General features: G+C 46.7%; 2 protein-coding genes across 17 annotated transcripts in view; one reads left to right on the forward strand and one right to left on the reverse strand.

Moving 5' to 3' along the window:
- The first annotated feature begins 353 nt into the window (after positions 1–353).
- PIWIL1 (piwi like RNA-mediated gene silencing 1) lies at positions 354–14882 on the forward strand. 4 transcript variants are annotated; one of them, XM_039724902.1, is made up of 22 exons: positions 354–606; positions 1102–1179; positions 1715–1976; positions 2273–2398; positions 2748–2962; positions 4145–4266; positions 4879–4959; positions 5464–5661; positions 6003–6114; positions 6963–7080; positions 7702–7819; positions 7950–8064; positions 8528–8715; positions 9250–9322; positions 9643–9843; positions 9939–10042; positions 10503–10573; positions 11105–11258; positions 12084–12209; positions 12633–12780; positions 13441–14226; positions 14486–14882. In XM_039724902.1, the coding sequence occupies exons 2-21, from the start codon at positions 1105–1107 to the stop codon at positions 13555–13557; spliced, it is 2724 nt and encodes a 907-aa protein (XP_039580836.1). In that variant the 5' UTR covers positions 354–606; positions 1102–1104; the 3' UTR covers positions 13558–14226; positions 14486–14882. The 4 variants fall into 4 exon arrangements, with proteins under 4 accessions (XP_039580836.1, XP_039580839.1, XP_039580838.1 ...); XM_039724905.1 differs by having other exon boundaries at positions 1715–1943; XM_039724904.1 differs by having other exon boundaries at positions 1718–1976.
- Positions 14883–16194: 1312 nt separating this feature from the next.
- The window catches only part of RIMBP2 (RIMS binding protein 2), a 78326-nt gene continuing 74942 nt past the window's right edge, over positions 16195–19578 (reverse strand). For 3 of the 13 annotated variants that reach the window (XM_039724531.1, XM_039724528.1, XM_039724529.1), the window contains exons 19-21: positions 19346–19417; positions 18991–19125; positions 16195–16597 (exon numbers count right to left, since the gene is read on the reverse strand). In XM_039724531.1, coding sequence (XP_039580465.1) covers positions 16406–16597; positions 18991–19125; positions 19346–19417 — 399 coding nt within the window. In that variant the 3' untranslated portion in view covers positions 16195–16405. Of the gene's footprint in view, positions 17129–17259; positions 18432–18990; positions 19126–19345; positions 19418–19578 lie in introns of those variants that run through there. The other 10 variants (XM_039724534.1, XM_039724533.1, XM_039724539.1 and 7 more) reach the window with 7 other exon arrangements.

The following is a 19578-nucleotide window of genomic DNA, read 5'->3' on the forward strand; positions in this document are numbered from 1 at the left end:
GCGCCCGGGAACGGGAACAGAGCCCGGGAACGGGGACAGCGCCCGCCCCGCTCGGTCCGGGGGAAACCCGCTATCCCGAGCTCTGTCCCCGCTGTCCCGGGCTGGATCCCCGCTGTCCCGAGCTCTGTCCCCGCTGTCCCGGGCTGGATCCCCTCTATCCTCGCTATCCCGGGCTGGATCCCCGCTGTCCCGAGCTCTGTCCCCGCTGTCCCGGGCTCTGTCCCCGCTGTCCCGAACTCTGTCCCCGCTGTCCCGGGCTCTGTCACCCCTGTCCCGGGCAGCCCCCGCGGGCACGGCCACAAGAGGCGGTGCCGTGAGGGCACGGCCCTTCGGCTCCCCTCGGCTCCCTTCGGCTCTCCCCGGCAGCGCTCGGCAGCCAATGGGCGCAGCGGGCGCCTTCCCGCCTCGCCCCGCAGTCGCGTGCCGTGCGGGCTCGGTGCTGAGGGCGCGGCGGGGCCGGGGCTGTCCCGGGGCTGTTCCGGGCCCGTCCCGCGGCAGCGGCGGCGGCTCCAGCGGGCGCACAGTCGTGCGGGGGCTCGGGGAGGGCGGCCTGTGTCTGCAGGCCGGTAGGAGCAGTGTCCCTGCGCGGCCCGAGGGCAGGCGGAGGTAAGGCCGAGGCGGGCGCGGCGCTGCCGGGGGTGCGGCCCCTCGGGCTGCTGGAGCCGGGCCGGGCCGGGCCGGGCTGTGGGTGCCCAGGATGGGCAGGCTGGGCCCCGAGCAGGCCGCGGCGCTGGCACGTGCTCCGTGGAAGGTAGCGAGCCGGGCTGGCCGAGCTCTCGGAGGAGCGGCCCGAGGCCCTGCGGGGCGCGGGGCTGAGGCCGCAGCTCCCGCCGCGCCCTCCGGGCTGACTGACTCGGCAGCCTCAGCTCTGTGGGGCCCGGCCCGGCCCTGCAAACCTGGCTGAAGGGCCTTGCCCTCCCTCCCCTATGGCTCTGTCAGCGTGGAGATCCCCGAGCAGAGAATCCTGCAGGGATGGGTGTGTTCTGCTGAGCCCGTTGGAATTAAAGCAGGATAAATGCTCTAGTGCTGCTCATAGTATTTGTTGGGATAAGGGTGGGAAGGAGAAGACAGAACACTAATGCTGTAGGTTACTTGTTTTAGAAGATGACTGGAAGAGCCAGAGCCAGAGGAAGACCTCCCAGACAGACACCTCTTCCTCCTGCTGTAGGAGATGCACCTGTGAGTTGGTTTTCAGGATTTGAGATCCTTACCTCACCTGCTTCCTGTTTCAATATCAGGCATATGTGTTGTATGTTTTATGTGTGTATGCATATCTTCTGCTGGGCGTACAGTTAATATAGCTCTGTTTTATTAAGTTTCCAGTAAAATGAAACTCTGAATTGTGGGATTGCTCATGGCTTAAGATTGCTGTTCTTCCAGCCCTGGCACTTTTTAGTATTACTTATTCACTAGACACTAAAATTACAAAAGACGTTTTTATAGAATAAGTGGTCAGTTACTTGAGGTATCAGAGGGACTGTAGAAAATGAGAAGTCCATAAATTTTAGTTAGAGCATGGAAATAGGGGATTTGCATTGGCTATTAGTTAAATGAATAAGAAGTTAAAAGGCTTCCACACTCCAGTAACTTCGAGTTCCAGGTGTAGAATAGTAACTCTGCTACTTAGTACAGGAAAAAAAGGTTTTAAACGTGAACGTACGTGAAAGGGTGTGAGTGTCCCTAACTCGTGCACTCCGTGGCTGTTTGTTCCCAGCAGTGGCAGCTCCAGCAGGGCGTGCCCGGCCCGCTGCGCGGCCGCCGGCACCCGCAGCAGCCCCAGCAGCAGCTGCAGCACCCGCAGCAGCTCCAGCATCCCCAGCAGCTCCAGCACCCGCAGCAACTGCAGCAGTTCCAGCAGCTCCAGCACCCGCAGCAGCTCCAGCAGCTCCATGTTCCTCCAGCACAGCCCGAAGAGCCCGGGGCCCACGGGCGCCTGCGCGGCGGTGAGAACCCCCTGCAGGAGAGGAGGCCTGAAGGTCAGAAGGGCTGGGAGATCCAGGGTCCACAAGAGCCCCTGTTTTGGAGAGGATCCAAATAAGGCATCCTTTAGACTGTGTTTGTCTTTTTTTTCTTTTCAAAACAAGATTTGTTACTAAGATTTGGAAGATGTTTGCTACAGAGCAAAAGCTGAAACTTAACATTTTGTGATCACTCTTAAATTTGTCTTGATGCCTTTCAAGATTTAATTGCGTTATATATTTTTATTTGTTAATATATGATAGTATATATGTTATTTATTACTTGATTGTGATTCTTGCATTTTAAACAATAGGGTTGCAGGTTTCCTCAGGACTCCAGGATTTGTCTTTAAGAGATAGGGGTGGACGTCGCAGAGATTTCCACGACCTTGGGGTGAACACTCGGCAAGCCATGATGCATGTGCAGGAATCCAAAACCGGTATGTTTAAAGTAGACTCCAGACATGCTAGCCATTTGAAATGAAAGAGTTTCCTTTATTTCTGCTCTCAGTTTCCCCTAAAGAGCCAAGTAAAAAAAATCTTCAGAGTGTATTAGATAAGAAGTTGTTGCTGGTAGCTGCAGAGGAGCATGGAGCGTTGTCCTGGCAGCTGAAGGCTCTGCAGAAAGCTCCAGAGGGCACATGAGTGTCTGATAACATGGGGCTAGAGCAGATGAGAAACACAGCTGAGCTCTAATCTTTGTCTGGCTGCCATAGCTGGAAGAACTCTCTGAGCGCTGTTGAATGACTGTTACACTTTGTAACTGTTACCACGCCTCTCCCATTTCAGGTTTTTCAGGAAAAATGATCAAGCTGACCACCAACCACTTCCGGCTGACGTCGCGCCCGCAGTGGGCCCTGTACCAGTACCACGTTGGCTACAGCCCCGAGATGGAGGCGCGGCGCCTGCGCTCGGCCCTGCTCTTCCAGCACGAGGAGACCATCGGCAAGACCCACGCCTTCGACGGCTCCATTCTGTTCCTGCCCAAGAAGCTCGAGAGCAAGGTGCGCACGGGAATGCTCTTTTCATCACGACTTGCAGCTTAGTCTTGTTCCTTGCTACCTAGGTGAAGTTAGGGAGTTGATGTCCCACAAGAGGTATTTAGTTGGATTGAGGATATCAGTATAAGCCAGTTTGTACATGTAGAGAAATTTGGTAATGAACTTCTGGTTCTAATGGTTAATTTCTGCAGGCTAGAATCATCCTCTGCACAGAAGTGATAGTACAGACAGTATTTCTCCTTTCGTTTCCTTTGTGCTTACATCTTTTCATACCTCCTGTATTTTAACACCCCACATTATTGAAAGGGGGTGTGTGTGTATATATATATATGTATGTATATTTCACAGTCCTAGTGGGAGATCGAATCCACATTTCAGTTGGTCTTGAGCTATTTCTTGGAATAAAAATGGCTAAGTTGGGGTATGTGGCAAGGTTTTGGTAGCTGGAGGGGTCGGGGTGGCTCTGTGGGAAGGGGTCAGGGTCAGCCCTGTGTTGCACAGTCATTGCCAGCCAGCTCCACAGTGGACCCATTGCAGGCTAAAGATGAGACCATCAGCAAAGTTGTTGGCACCTCTGTGTATTTAAAAAGCAGGGAAAAGTTGCAGAGCAAAGAAAAATCTGAAAAGAAGGGAACACCAGAGGGAAAACACCTCTGTACTGGTGGTAGTCCCTGCCCTCTGTGCCTTGTGGCACTCCGTGCCTCACTGCAGGGTCTGGGTGCAGCCTGAGCTGTTCACAGGGGGGCCAGAGGAGTCCGGAGTGAAGCTGAGTTTGGAAAAGGGAGAGGGGAAGAGGTTTTCACTGTGTGTGCTAATCTTTGTCTTTTTGCTTCCCAGTATCTGAATCAGTAATTAAATACATATTAGTTGGCAATATGTTAAGTTTAGTTCCTCAAGCTGAGTCTTTTTCCTGTCATGGTAATGGGTAAGTGCTGTCCCTGCCTTCATCTTGAGTTCAGCTGCTCTGGGCAGAGCCCATTCTCCCCCCGAGTTGTGTTCACCCTGATGAGCAGAGTCCTTCAGGTTGTATTTCACAGTCCTGGTGGGAGATCAAATCCACATTTCAGTTAGTCTTGAATTATTGCTTGGAATAAAAATGGCTAAGTCCAGTTTGATATTACTGGAGCAAAATCCAGAGACAGTGCTGTTTGCTCTGGTTTTGTTAACCTCATTTCACTTTCTCAGGTTACTGAGCTGTTCAGTAGGACTCGAAATGGGGAGGATGTGAAGATAACAGTCACACTCACTAATGAGTTGCCACCCACTTCACCTACTTGTCTGCAGTTTTACAACATCATTTTTAGAAGGTTTGCTGTACAAGTTATGTCTTTATAAGAAGTTACTCTAAAAATATCTGAAGTAAGTTTTTCCATTCCAAGGAATAGGCTACAACTAATAATTATTATAAATGTAAATTTTTAAGCCTTTCTGGCTGCTGTTACCATGGGGCCAACCACATTTGCTAATACTGTAAAGTGCAGTTGTGTGTATTTCTGGGCTGTGTTAGTGTGAAAGGAGTTCATGCTGTTGTAGGCAGTTACAGCACCCCACCTTCCTTTGTGTGTGTGGGTTTGCCTCTTAAAGCAAATAACAGAGCAGGACATTGAACTGGAAGTTTCCTCCTTTGTGACTGTAGTCTTTCCTCTTAACCTTCCTACCTGGCTGTGTGGTTCACCTGAGGTTAGCCTGTTTGACTGCTACCTTCAGCTGCTTGGTGAAAGGTGAACTTGCACGTGAACTTCTCACCTGATTATTGTTAATAAGTGTCCCTGACCTTTATAAATTCAGTTTAATGAGAAGTTCATATTCCACATAGTCAGATAAACAATGAGTTTGTGTATAGGGATTGGACCATGCATGATGTGATGATGATAATAGTAGTAATGATGCTAAAGGACATCCCATTTTTCTATTTTTAGGCTTTTGAAGATGCTGAATTTGCAGCAGATTGGACGTAATTACTACAACCCCAGTGATCCAGTCAGCATCCCTAACCACAGGTGAGGCAGAAGCCCTTGGCCTTTGGAGGGGTGCTGGGGCAAGGGCTGCTGGCTGTCAGGGCTGCCCTGTTCCCTGCAGGATCCCTGCAGGGTGCTCCTGGCTGCTCTGGGCCTGCTCTACAAGTTGTTAGGCCTGAGTTTGCCTGGGGCCTGTGGCTGTGCTGCACTCCCTGCTGTTAATCTGACCTGTGCAGCCTGGCTGGTGGAAGGGACTGGGCAGTGTCCTGCTGGGTAAACTCCTGCTCTTTGTGTTCTGAACGTGTCCTGAATGCCTGCACACTTTGTGAGATCCTTAACAGCATGAAATGGATTATTTAGCTGACTAAAGATACTACCTGTAAAATATTTTTGATTTTGTTAACCTTCTAGAGCTTGTTTAGATTTGGATGATGGCTTCTTTGTGCCATCACTGCTCTCTGGTGTCTGTGCAAGTGAACAGGAATAAGGGGTGAGACTGGAGATGCTCTAAAGCACACTGAGATTTTGTGTGTTCTCTTTTGCCAGGCTGATGGTGTGGCTGGGCTTCACCAGCTCCATCCTGCAGTATGAGGAGAACATCATGCTGTGTGCAGACGTGAGCCACAAGGTTCTGCGTGGGGAGACAGTGCTGGACACCATGCACAGCCTTCACTCCCAGGTTGGAGAGGAGAGATTTAGAGACACCTGTGCTAAAGAGCTGATTGGTTTAATTGTCCTCACAAAGTAAGTCTTTTGTTGTCTGGGAGAGCTCTCTATGCTCCATGTCCTGAAGTAGGCAATAAAGCATCAGAAAGCCAAAAAATGCTGTCATTGTCCAGCTAGCAAACTGATCAGGGTGACAGCGTTTGCAAAAGCAGAAGTACATGCTGGTTTTCTTTGGTTTTATTACACTTCAGCTTGTGGTAGAATTGAGAGCCTATTACAATTAAAAGCTTGAAGTTATTACTTCTGAAAGGAGCAAAACTTCCAGCTTGCATGAGTACTGACAGTACTTTGTCATCCCAGTGTATTTCTTTTCTATTTGAGTTAAGATTTAAACAAAAAGTGATGAAATGTTTATGTAGGTACAATAACAGAACGTACAGAATTGATGACATCGACTGGGATAACAATCCAAAGAGTACCTTTAGAAAATCAGATGGTTCTGAGATGAGCTTTGTGGAGTACTACAAAAAGGTATGAAAATTGAACTGTGTGTTTTATGCTTTAACTTGGAACGTTCGGTCATTGTTCCAGGTTACGTAGGATGCGTGGATTTGTAATTCATAGTATTTTGAACAGAATTTTGTTTAAAGGACGCTGTGTAATCTGAGGTCAGTAGCTAACCTGCACAGCGTGGTTTGGTGGGAGTGCTCCACCCCAGGGAGTAGTTGCTCAGGCAGAAAGGCCAGGAGGGCTGCATGGATGAGCAAGGAGCCCTTGGGAAAACTCAAGCAGGAAGCATTGGGAAGGTGGAAGCAGGGACAGGTGATGTGGGAGGAATGCAGATACATTGTCACAGCATGCAGAACTGGGGTTGGGAAAGCCAGAGCACCTCTGGATTGAGTCTGTCATAGCTTGACCATTGAGGCCTCCCACTGTAATTGTCAGGTCTTCATGCATACCAGCCTCAGTGGAAACAGGATGGAGCTTAAGGTTATGGGAAGGCTAAATTTCAGCAGCTTCACGTGGCAGTCTTGTTTGATTCTTGTGATTTCCTAAATTGCCTTGTAGGGCAGGAGCTTTCTCCATTGCTGAACTGGAAGGAGCATCCCAATATTGAGTTAGATAGCCCAGGTGATAATGCCTCAAGCAAGGCACAGGCTTTGTGCCTTTGATGGCATCACTTGAGAGAATAGTGCTTCCCTGCTTTGCCTTTTCTGGCAAAACCAGTTCTTGTGAGGTGGACTGATTGAAAAAGGTTGCTAGTTGCTTTTGGGGTTGTTTGTTTTAGGAGCAATACTTCTTTTCCAGAGTTAGCTGCGTTATTCAGAAATGATGTTTGTTATGAGTAAATTAACATGCAGTCTGTATTTCTGATACAGCAATATAACATAGAAATTAGTGATTGGATGCAGCCTGTCCTGATCAGCCAGATGAAGAGGAAGAGAGGGAACATACAAGGATCTGTGGCTCTGATTCCAGAGCTGTGCTCCCTAACAGGTACTGTAGTATTTCTCCATATCAAAGCATCTGTCAAACCATAATGCCTACTGAGAGAGGTGTTCTGACAGCAGCTTTCTGCAGAGTTCAGGGAAACTGTTTTGTTTGTATAAATGTGAGTTTAGGAACACATGTTGTAGCTAAAAGATTGGATATTTAAATGGGACTGGAAGGTTTGAGGGGGTTTATTGTTGCATAGTGTTTAGCTGTGGTATCCAACATCAGCACTCTGCTAACTTGTAGAGTTTTGGTGGTAGAACTTTGGTTGAAAAAGAGCAATTCACTAGAAATTGATAATATTTTAAGATACATAAATAGATGTTTTGCTCTGAGATACTCACTTCGCACTAGCAGTACCTGAACATCTCAGCACTGTTTGTTTTGGTTTGAAAACGGAGCTGAAGAGCTGCAGTGCCTTGTGTGGTTTCCTCTCAAGTGCAAAAATTCAGGATTTTTTTCTATGCCAGTGGGGATGTATGTAAGCAACTGAAAACTTTGGCTACTGCTGCCACCGCTCCCTGTGTCTGCAGCACATGTATCACTTACCTGCACGAGCTGCAAGTTTAATTTTTACAGTCCTTCATGTTAACTTGGACTCAGAAAAGGCTTTGCTGTTGGCAGGGCTGACTGACAAGATGCGCAACGATTTCAACATGATGAAAGACTTGGCCATCCACACACGGCTGCCGCCTGAGCAGAGGCAGCGCGAGCTCGGGAGGCTTCTGAGCTACATCCAAAAGTATGGCACCCCCGTGTCCTCTGTCCCAGCAAAGATGTGTATAACAGACTTCTCACAGTCTTACTAGTTTTAAAACAGTCAGCAGGAACAAATTTCTCACATTTTTCATTCAAATCTTGTTTTTATACAGAGATGACAATGTTCAGAAGGAGCTCCGAAACTGGGGTTTAAGCTTTGATTATAAATCAGTGTCCTTTACAGGAAGAGTTGTTCAAGGAGAAAAGATCTTTCAATCAGGAACCATGGTAAATAATAAATCAGCTTCTAAAATCTTCTGGGTGTCTCACTGGTGGAACAAGTTCTTAAGGAAGGAAAGAGTACTTTTTGGTTTATAAGTGAAGGATAAAGAGTGAAAATGTTATACACAAGTCTTTGTCCAAGCAGGAGAATTGCAAATTTCTTAAGTTGTTCCCAAGCTGTGGTTGGGAAGGCACTCCATCACAATAGGGTCATCCTTGCAGAGCAGTCCTTCTGGTCAGGAACACAGTCTAGGAGAGCTGAGATGTTTCTCATTTGTTTCCAGCTATTAGAAAGGTACCAAGGCTTTCGGGTGAAACGCCACTAAGGATTTCAGCTGGGTAGGTGGAACACAGGCAGGGTGTGCTCAGTGACAGGCAGGGTGTGCTCAGTGACAGGCAGGGTGGCCCGTGTGAACAGTAGACGTGCTCAGTCAGAGGCTGTGTCAGACACGAGCTGTTTGCTCTGCAGTTCGATTACAACCCTCAGTTTGCCGACTGGACCAAGGAGACGCGCGGCGTGCCGCTGATCCGCTCGGTGCCCATGGACAGCTGGCTGCTCATCTACACCCGCCGCAACTACGACGTGGCCAACACCCTGCTGCAGAGCCTCTTCAAGGTCACCCCGTCCATGGGCATCCGCATGAACAGGCCCAACATGTGAGTGTCCTCGCTGAGCTGAGGGAAAGATACCACCGTGGTGGGCTGTGCGAGGGGAGGGCGTAGTGCGTCACACGGCCAATGTCTGGGAGGTTGTTAGTAAAGCAGAGTTCTTTCACTATGCAGATGGTTCCGTTTTCTCCAGTGATTGACTTTCCTTAGTCATACTTTTATTTCTGAGAGCTTTTCATATGCCAGAACTAAGAAGTATCAGACAGACAGTCATTGAGCAAACCCTTCTCTAAGGAGTATTTTCTGCTGACTTAGGATGTATTCTGATTCTGATCTGTTCTCCTTGCAAATATCCTCCCTTGAGTACCCATACTTGCCTTTAATTTTGAATTTCATTGTGTCTGGAAGCCTGAGTTTGGAGGTGATTCCTTTTAATCTGCAGATGTGTGAAAGTGGTTTGCTAATAGCTGTAAATGTGACATTTCATACACTATTGATGCACAGTGAGCTTTTGTGCTTTTGCTGGTTTCAATAGCTGTTAGTTGTTCTTTTTCTGTAAGCATTTCCTCTCTTTCTTTTCAGGATTGAAGTAGATGATAGAACAGAAGCATATTTAAGGGTTCTACAGCAAAGGGTTACCCCTGACATAGACATAGTATGTATTTGAATCCATAATTTCAAATCCTGGTTATCTCTGCAATGGGTGTTTAGTGGGATCTGCTCTCAGAAATGCAGCTCTGGGCTCCTGAGAATCCACTGTGTACCTGCCCATCCTCCTGTGCAAACCTAACACTGAGCATGGGTATCCTTCTGCATAAGAGCCTTTGGTTCTGAACTACAGACACTGACACTTGGCAGTTCTTTCTTTCACTGTGAACATTTGAATATTTCTCTTGAGCATAAGAACTTTTTCCTAAAGAACTGTTTGAGTGCTGTATAATGCAGCTGCTTACAGAGACTCTTTTTTCTTCAAAGGTAGTTTGTATCTTGTCTAGCTCCCGGAAGGATAAGTATGATGCCATCAAGAAATACCTGTGCACAGACTGCCCCATCCCCAGCCAGTGTGTGCTGGCTCGCACTCTGAGCAAGCCGCAGACCATCATGACGGTCGCCACGAAAATCGCCCTGCAGATGAACTGCAAAATGGGGGGAGAGCTCTGGAGCGTGGAGATCCCCGTGAGTACCTTCTTACCAATGCTAACTCCCCTTTGTTAGGCTTTGTTAAAAGCGTCCCTGTACGCACCCAACGCGGTGCTGTGGTTGCTTTGCAGCTGAAGCAGGTGATGATTGTGGGCATTGATTGTTACCATGACACCGTCTCTGGGAAGCAGTCCATCGCCGGCTTCGTCGCCAGCCTGAATCCAGCAGTCACACGGTAAGACAGGCTGCAAAGGTAAAAAAGCCTTCCTTTGACTGAAAAACAGCTTCGGTGTGGTGGTCCATCAGGAAAATTCAAAATTGGTTTGCTGTAATGGTTAGTATGAAATGTATTGTGAATTTTTCCCACTTGAAGGGGTGGTCTTGTCCCACATTGCTTGAGAGAGGGCTCAAGTGGTGGAGACATGGCTGAGATAAATAGAGAGCATCAAGGTGAGAGGGTCTTTCCCCTTTTGAGTTGATTGGTGTGAAAGGCTTTTCTTGGTTGAGAAGAATTTTTAAGTCATGCTATGACACTTTTACCACACGGGGAGTATTCTCATAGAAGCCCAGCTCTTCCTTGGCTGCATTGACCCACAAGACCCGTAAAGACTAAGTGGTCATGGGCATTTTAAAAATAACTTCATTGCAGTAAGCCTGGCAGTGCTTTGAAGTCTCTTTCATTCTGTTCTTCACAGGTGGTTCTCCCGCTGCGTTGTTCAAAGTCGTGGGCAAGAACTTGTGGATGGAATCAAAACCTGCTTGCAAAGTAAGGGAAGGAAAGGGAAGGAGTTCTGCTCTTGTGGAGCCAGATATAAGAACTTAGAATTCAGCTTCCTCAAAACCCTCCTCTCCTGCTGGCCTGAGGGGAGGCTTTACCAGCCTGCACTTGGATAGCAACAGATTAAACATTCCCTTACAAATACTGCTGAACACAAATAGCATCTTGTGTAAATCTTTCACTGATTCCCACATTCCTTTGCAATAATTAAAAACTGAGCAGTGCACTTCCAAGAATGCTTTAAGGGAGTCTGATTTCAAGGAGGGCTCACAGTTCCTGCTATGAGAGGCAGCAGAGCAGGTGTGTCCTTGTGTCCTTTCTGTTTGTGGGTGCACAGGCAAACCAGAGCTCTTCTTGCAGGTATGTTTTGTAGCACGATGCTGACCCATTTCAGGTTACTGAAGGATTGAGGACCTTACTTTTCCAACTTACTGCTGTTTTTCTAGGAATAAAAATCCTTTTTTTGTTTTGGAATGAATTGACATTACAACTAATGGCTTTTTCTCTTGTTTTTTTAAGCTGCTCTGAGGAACTGGTCCAAATGGAATAAGGGTTTGCCCTCTCGTATCTTTGTGTATCGTGATGGTGTTGGAGATGGACAACTCAATACTTTGGTGAATTATGAAGTGCCTCAATTTCTGGATTGCTTGAAGAGTATTGGCACTGACTACAGGTAAATCTGCTTCTACCAACCCTCTTCTTTACACTGCCAGAGGAATAAACACTGGGGCACAGAACGAGGCTGTGGATGGAGACTGTGTTGTCTTTCCATCCTGATTTTCACCTGAGCTCAGATAACTGCTTTTCTGATGATTATTTACATGATTTCAGATACTTGACTTATAATATAATAGGAAAATTCTTAGTACATGCACCACATGACTGCCATACACATGAGTGCACATCCACTCTTCGGGCATTCTTGGTGGAAGTGATAATTTACTTTTTCCCCACTGGTTGGTCATAGCTTGACAGTTACATGTCTGCTAAGGCCATTTTTTTTTTCTTTCCACTTCTTAAAGGAAGGTGTCCAGTCACTTATATTTTCAACATTCTGCTTTGAAACTTATCAACTGCAGTGACTTAATCTGCTCTGAAAAATAAAATATTTCCTTACACTGCAGGCAAGCAGAGAAATTAAAGCACTCAGTTCTTCTGTTTAGCTTTGTTAATGGCTTTACCAAAAATACTGTTAAGACACAGTGTTTTGTATAGGAAACAAGGGGGTAGAGAGTAGAAATCCAGTTTTGAGTTAGAAAATCCCTTTTTGATCCATTTTCTTCTCTGTGAAGTTAAAGGAATGTTGGATTGGTGAAAAATAATGTGAATGTTGTATCCAAGTAAAAATCTAAAGTTGTGAACAATGTGTTATTTAATCTGAATCAGTAAAGACTTACATGTGAAATTAATGCCTGGGAACTCCAGAGAATCTTCTCCTGAAGCACTCCTATTGCAGTTTTCTGGGGGAGTATTGTTTTTCCCTTTTCCTTTCTTTTAGCCCGAGACTCACTGTGATTGTGGTGAAGAAACGAGTGGGTGCCAGGTTCTTTGCAGAGATTGGGGGAGGACTCAAAAACCCACCCCCTGGGACTGTTGTGGACACAGTGGTGACCAGACCAGAGTGGTGAGTTCCTGCAGAGGTCACACTGCTCCTGCCAGCAGCCTGGCCAGGAAGGAAATACATCCTGCAGTACATGGACTGTAGGATCAAGTGTAAAAATACTTCCCACACTTTTGTGGTGCAGGGGCTGCAGAAAATGAGCACTGTAAGCTAAGTGCGTGTGCAGGGTTGTTACCAGGAGGAAAATGGGCTAGAACAAATAGTTAAGTTGTTGTGGTCTCAAGACCTGGTCCACAGAATAGGGTTATCCACGTTCCTCCGGGTCCCTGGCCTTTCAGACAGAGGAAGCTGCTGGGCCAGAGCCTGGGCATCCTCTGGGGTGTACTCAATAAGCATGAAGGGACTGCACGGGCCAGCTGCAGGGCACTTGGGTCTTTCTGAGGCACACCCTTCAGTGACGGGCGGGTGGGCTCTGCCCCTGTGCAGGTACGACTTCTTCGTGGTGAGCCAGACGGTGAAGAACGGCTGCGTGGCCCCCACCCACTACAACGTGATCTACGACACCAGCCAGCTGAAACCCGACCACGTGCAGCGCCTGACCTACAAGCTGTGCCACATGTACTACAACTGGTCGGTGAGTGCCCTGGCAGGCACAGTGTGCCTCTGGGCAGGCACAGCCTGCAGCACCTGCAGCAGCTGGCCTTGAGAGCCTGCGAGCATGCCTCTGCCTAGAGGGGTGGAGGACTGATGGTTCACAGTTACCTGGTCTCTCTGAAGGTTACTGCAGTCTGTATCCTCCCTAGTGTACACTTGTTGTGAGTATTGCTCCCAAATTCTGTCAGAAGCAAAATGGAAGTAATTGCTTACCTGCAGAAGTATCTAGTCCTTGATGGAGGTGGAGGTGTGTTGCTGCAGTGCCTCGAGGCCTCTGCTGCACCCCCAGCTCAGCCGTGCCTGAGGTGTGCTCCAGCTCTGTCACTTCAGCAGCCACAAGCACCAGACAGGCCTGAGCCCACGTCCCCCCTTCTGCAAGGGCCAGCACTGAGTGTAAACCTGGGAAAGAGGTGCAGGAGGGCACTGGAGTTGGGAGCTTGGGGTTTATTGCATCTGTTCTTCTGTTCTGCTGGGGGTGTGTATACAGTTGTTTCCACCACAAATGAGCATAAACAACAGGGAATACAAATTTCACAAGTATGCAGACTTCAGAGGTCCAGGGGTCTTTGTTACAGTGACTCCATGCTTATTTAAATTACCTGAAAATAATTGCCTTTTTTCTTCTTTCCCCTTTCTGCAGGGTATTATCAGAGTACCTGCTCCTTGCCAGTACGCTCATAAATTGGCTTTCCTTGTGGGTCAGAGCATTCACAGAGAACCAAACCTGACGCTTTCAGACAGACTGTACTACCTCTGAAGCTGAGTTAGCAGCCAAGCAGAAGAGAGCAGCTCCTCTCCAGGGAATGTAGAATTGTCTGGGCTTTTGGTTGAGTCTTGGTTTTTCGTAAGAGACATGCACAGGATGTGTGTAGTTATGGAAATTATTTTATTTTCACTGTACCGAGGAAAAGCTTGAGATTTGCATTTTGAACAGAATAGAATAATTACATAAATTTTTATGGGTTTTGGTACTTATTTAGTTACTAAAGTTTTTCTCAAATTCTTCCCAGAAGTTTATTGGTTGTTCTTATTTACATTTTGAGAATTACAGAATTACAGAATTACTTCTTGCGTGGGAGATAGAGAGTTAAGCAGACCAGAATCCAAACTTCCAGCTAGTGTTTACCCTTCTGATTTTCAAAATGCTTCAATATTGTTGATTCCTTGTTTTTCTTGGTTAAAATGAGGGCCAGATTTGTCTCCTGAACTGTTTCATACCTTAGAGGAGGTGACCAGATGCTGTTGGTTACCAAGGCTTTGTTGGCAGGCTGTAGGTGATGCAGAACCTTGGAAGGGTTGGCACAGTTGTCCTTGGGAGGGATTTGCAGAGCAGCCACAAACTGTGGCTCTGCCTGGGGGCAGTGAGGGCTGTGCCAGGCTGGGGGCTGCTGTGTGTGCCAGCCCCCAGGGCTCAGGGGCAGCCCTTGTTTTTCTTGGTTAAAATGAGGGCCAGATTTGTCTCCTGAACTGTTTCATACCTTAGAGGAGGTGACCAGATGCTGTTGGTTACCAAGGCTTTGTTGGCAGGCTGTAGGTGATGCAGAACCTTGGAAGGGTTGGCACAGTTGTCCTTGGGAGGGATTTGCAGAGCAGCCACAAACTGTGGCTCTGCCTGGGGGCAGTGAGGGCTGTGCCAGGCTCGGGCTGCTGTGTGTGCCAACCCCCAGGGCTCAGGGGCAGCCCAGGGCTCAGGGGCAGCCCTGGGCTCTGCTGCTCTGCCTGTAGCTCACAGGAGAGGGCTGCAGACAGCTGAACTGCTGGGCTGGAGCTGTGTGACAGCTTCCTAACTGAGAAATGCCATTTCCAGCAGGGCCCAGCAGTGCCCTGGCAGCCTTGGGGGTTTGGTTTTGTGCTTCCAGGCAAGGGAAGCAGCCCTGGTTTGTTCGTGTCTGAGGTTTTCATTGGTCACTGTTCTGCAGCCCATTTTGTGAAACTAACAGCAGGTGTGGGGAGGGAGGTTGATGTCAGATTTGTGCAGTACTAGAGTCAAACTACTGCACGTGGAGAAATTCAGATTAGTGCTGGTTGTCTTAACCACCTTGTTGTGAACTTGTTGCTTTTCTTTATGAGATTTGAATAAAGTTGTTGCTGTAATCCTTGCCCGTGTGGGCCTGTTCTGTGTATTTTGTACTTCACTGCAGGGCTTTGGGCACAGGTGGGACAAGGGCTGGAGTAACTTTGAAACCCTTTTTTACCTCTGGGAAGCTCCTGCAGCTGGAGGAGCCTTTCTTTATCCTGCAGTAAACTTCAGCAGCCATGGACAGTTCTGAAGAAAGGCTGACACAGTGGATTTATGAAACATACTGCACTCTACAAAATATCAAATGATTTATTTATATAAAATATAATACACAACGCTTGTACACATGCACACACCCACACAGTACTTTACCACAAATGTAGGCCAGTTATTGTCTTTAATTAAATGTTATAATCTAGCACACAGTATTTTACAGTCATTTACATTGTTATCTGAAGACACAATGGGGAAGCTTTGATCATTCATTTATAAACCTTCCATAAATTACAAAAAGAAAGGCAGTCTGAAAAGTATGTATAAACAGTAAAAACAATTTACAAATGGACAAGAATTACAAAATAGTACCAGCCAATGACTGCCATCAGTGTGTAGGGTTGTTTTTTGTGATATGCCAATGCTGAGTTGGGGTTGGTGGAGCCTGCTGCAGCCTCGCAGGGCTGAGGCTGTGACACACTTTGTCCTTCACTGTGCATGGACCTGAGCCTCACTCTGACAGCAGCAGCATGAAAATGCCTTTAACCTAGGGCTGCCCCTCCACAGAAAACAAACGGAGAGTAAGGGGGTTGGTGTGCAGCTGGCTGTTCCCAGTCGCTTAGAGCAGGGAACCAGGAACCCCAAACTGGGCTTGGAGGGGCTCTGAGTAACTGACACTGCCTGGGTCCAGGAGGGACAATGGCAAAGCAGGACAAGGTTGGGTTTTACTGGGGCAGCAACAACTGAAAAGCATTTAGCACAGCACTTGCACACGCCCAGGAGTCCAGCAGCAGGGCTGGGGGCAGGAGCAGTGCTCACTCGTGGGGAGGGGGATGGAGACAGCTGAACACACAGGACATACAAAGTGTACGCTGCATATTTATTAGACAGTACAAATCATTGTGCATTAATAAGGCAAAACATCAAGGCTGATTCAACTAGGAGTTTCAAGACCATTTCTGTTAATGATTGGATACAGTGGGGTGATCTCTGAACTAGCAAACAGTGAAGAGTTTTCTCCCCCCACTCATGGTTAAAGGAGAATAAAGGCTGAGATTTTTCAATGGAGTTGCAGGTGTTGAGATGACTTCAACTAAAACCGTGTTCTTCTGGTCTTAAACCCATAACTTACTTTCTTTTTTTTTTCTTTTTTTTTTTTTAAACTTTTTAAAAAACGTTTTTGCAACAACAAATCCATTTCCCTCTCTTTCTTGCTGTTTTGATTCAGCAATTGGCATGATTCTATTGATGTCAGAGTTAAAAACACAACGGTCTGGTAAAGTACTGCATAGTCATGAAAGCCCTAGTTTCAATTAAAAAAAAAAAAAGTACACAGACTGGAAGCTTTACAAGTTGTCCAGGAGCACATGACTCATTTCACTGCACCAAGCTTTTTCAGCAGTTTCTTGCCTTTGGAAAGCAGCCCCTTTTTCTTTTTCGAGGCCAGGTCCCTGCCTCTCGCGGGGCCACCCGAGCCCAGCAGGGGTGACGGAGGTGACCCGGCATGGAGGTGGACTGTGGGGGAAGGTGCTCGCCGGGCTGTACCTGTATTCTCAGGAGGAACCTAGTAGGTACATTGTTATCATTTATTCAATCTCTGAACGCTCCAAAGCCATCAGCAGCAAGAAACTTGGTAACATCCCTTGTCCCATCACCCGCTTAAACAAAAGGGCTTCTCTCCTCTCTGGCTTAAAATACTGCGTGGGCTCATGGGAAGTACATCAATTTAGAGAAAAAAAAAATAGAAATCAAAACCCCCCCAATAAAGCCCAGTTTTGGTTATACCTTTTTAAAGGAAATGTTGGATACACTTGCTTTGCCAGAATTCTGGCCACAAAAGCCACAAAACTGGCTTTGGTTTTTCATTTCAGTACTCTGACAGTACTAAAATGGAGAGGGATACTTTCAGCTATAGATTTAAGAAAAATAAACATGTTAATTACTACAGATTAGCAATCTATAGAAGCCAAACTCTTTTCAGAAGAAATTACTTAAAATGCTACATGATCACTTACTTTTTAATGTCCTTTAAATGCCTTTTCTTTAAAATTGGCTAGCAAACTTTATGTACAGATTAGAGAAGATGGCACACTGGCTTAAAAACAAAAAAAAAAAAGGAAAAAGAAAAAGCTAAAATGAACCTTAATTGCAATCAAAGAAAGCTTAAAGGCCCTGAGTGCTCGATGTGTATGCTGCAGCTATGAGGTTGTTAGATGACAGCATTCCTAAATATTTTGAACAGCTTTTTTTTTTTTTTCAGTCACCAAAAGCACTTGGATGAAAATGCTAAAATTACATATACTCAGGCTATCCTAACTACAGTGCCCAGCTGGCAAAATGGTTACTATCAATTCAGGTGATATTTTCATAGTAGAATCCATGCTGTAGGGAGGCCTGCTAGCTCGTAGTTCAAGTTAAAACAGCAGCAGTTGACTGGCTCCTTGTGCAACAGGGAGTTAAGCAAAGGGGCTTCAAGCCTACTTTGATTTTAAATCAAGGTCTAATTCTAATGAAAAAAAAAAAAGAAAACCAAACCAAAACAACTTGGTAAAGCACCCCAACGTACACCTGAAGATACCAGATATCGAGTCTAATGCATTCATTCAGTGAGCTGCATGTTTCAGGTCGAGACTCTATTGCATTGGTAAACCAAACAGTTGCTAATATTGCAAATGTACAGAATATTGTTGCTAATATTGCAAATGTACAGAATCTTGTTGCTAATATTGCAAATGTACACTCCTAGGAACGATCCGAGGGAATTGGACCACAGGGAGGGGCTTTTTTCAGAAGTTTGAATAGTTGGTCTTAGGCAAACTGGGGTATAATCCACTGTGGAAAACACATTTTAAGGCAGACAATTTAAGTAGCTGTGTTTGAGTGCAGTGAGTTTCAGAGCCAACTATCCCCTTGTAAACTACCGTCCGTGCCAGCGGCACTGCTGCTGCTGCAGGGGCTGCAGCTGTTGTGCTTTTCTCTTGACACAGGAGCTTGGAATTTTTACATCCCAGCTTGGCTAGCAATGCAATATGCAGCTTTGTTTGTAGGGTAGTTAGACATCAAACTCTCCTTTCTATGTAAACATAAACATTGAGCTCGGGAAGAAATATGTTCCAAACGCTGACCTTGCAAAGGGAGGGCTGATCTGTGTCCTGATTTAAAGGATTTGGCTCCCAAGAAAGGAGAGGACTTGACTGGGTACAGCAAAGGCATGCAGCCTGTTCTTCTGTGGCCAAGGGGTTTGGAGACATATTTCTTTTCTTTTCCCCACAATTAAGTTTCAAGACTTGCATTAGATAGCCAGGTAGCTTTAATTGAGACCTCTATTGGTATCTTCAGTTGCTCACTTACGTGAAGGCTACATTGCCTTATTAAGGTGTGAAATGAACACTCTTCTTCTGTTTCCAAGCAGATGAGCAAAGAAATAAAAATATATATAAAATATATAATATATAAAAGTATTGCAGTGATGAAACAAAACCAAAAATGAGATACTCTAAACATGATTAATTCTTTCATGGAAGAGAAATCTCTGAGCAATTAATTATCACCAGTTGGAACGGGAAGTTGTGAGGATTAAGAAATGAGCACTGCCAGTCCAGCAGCTGCAGTTACAGTTTGTATTTAGAGGAACACTGGTACCAGTCTTTTGTGCACAAGAACCTTTTTAGCAAGAGCAGGTGAGAAGCTTTGGGAAATAACTACCACCAGGAAAAGCTGCTTCAATTCAGGTTATAAAGGACGGTACTGCAATGCCTGCAATCAAGCAGCCAATTTCGTTTCTCCATTTACAAATGTAACGAGCCAGCGAAGGCCGAAGCCATTTTCCCTCACGTTTTATTTTATATATGTGAAAGATAACTTTAAAAGGGCGAATGAATTTAAACGTGATGTCGGGATGATGTGTGAACTGTACACGAGACGGAATGGAAGGGGTGGAGCTCAGGGGCTGCTTACCCTTTTGGCCTTGGGGCGCAGGGCCGCGTCGTGGGCGTAGCGCGAGGGCGCCTCGGACAGAAACACTTCCACATCATCAGGCACTTCTTCGAGGAAGTTGGAAGGAACCAGCCCCTTCTGCCCGTTGAGCTCACCCTGCGAGCACAGGCAAGGCCCAGTGAGCTCTCACCTCACCACATTTGTTCCCAAGGAGGCAGGGACATATTTTTGCCTATTTCAAAGCTGGCGAGGAAGAGGAAATCCCCATCTAAGGCCCCTGGGGATGCCGAGAGCTCTCACAATTCCAATCCCCTCCCCAGGCTGGTGTTTGGCGAGGCTGGGAGCAGTTTGGGGCGGGCCAGCAGAGCCAACTTACGTAGTAAAATCCATCTTCATCGATCTCACCAAAGACAGTGATGATGTCCCCAGTGCAGAAGGTCAGCTCGGCCTGCAGGGGAGGAGCAGACAGGCAAAGATCAGCCTTTTCTTATTCACAGGCAATCCATTCACATTCATGCTAAGACACTGGTGAACCCAAACTGATCCTTGAGCGCCAAACCTCTTGTTTCTTTCCTTGGGGTTTTTAACTCAGCTTGCTAAGCCTGAGGT

Source organism: Passer montanus, unplaced genomic scaffold (assembly GCF_014805655.1).
Source record: "Passer montanus isolate IOZ18808 unplaced genomic scaffold, ASM1480565v1 scaffold53, whole genome shotgun sequence".
NCBI classification, from domain to species: domain Eukaryota; kingdom Metazoa; phylum Chordata; class Aves; order Passeriformes; family Passeridae; genus Passer; species Passer montanus.

Coding starts and splice junctions, on each gene's coding strand:
- PIWIL1 (XM_039724902.1), top strand. CDS start 1,105: ATGACTGGAAGAGCCAGAGCCAGAGGAAGACCTCCCAGACAGACACCT. Junction 9,323..9,642: donor TTACCCCTGACATAGACATA/GTATGTATTTGA, acceptor TTTTCTTCAAAG/GTAGTTTGTATCTTGTCTAG. Junction 9,844..9,938: donor TCTGGAGCGTGGAGATCCCC/GTGAGTACCTTC, acceptor GTTGCTTTGCAG/CTGAAGCAGGTGATGATTGT.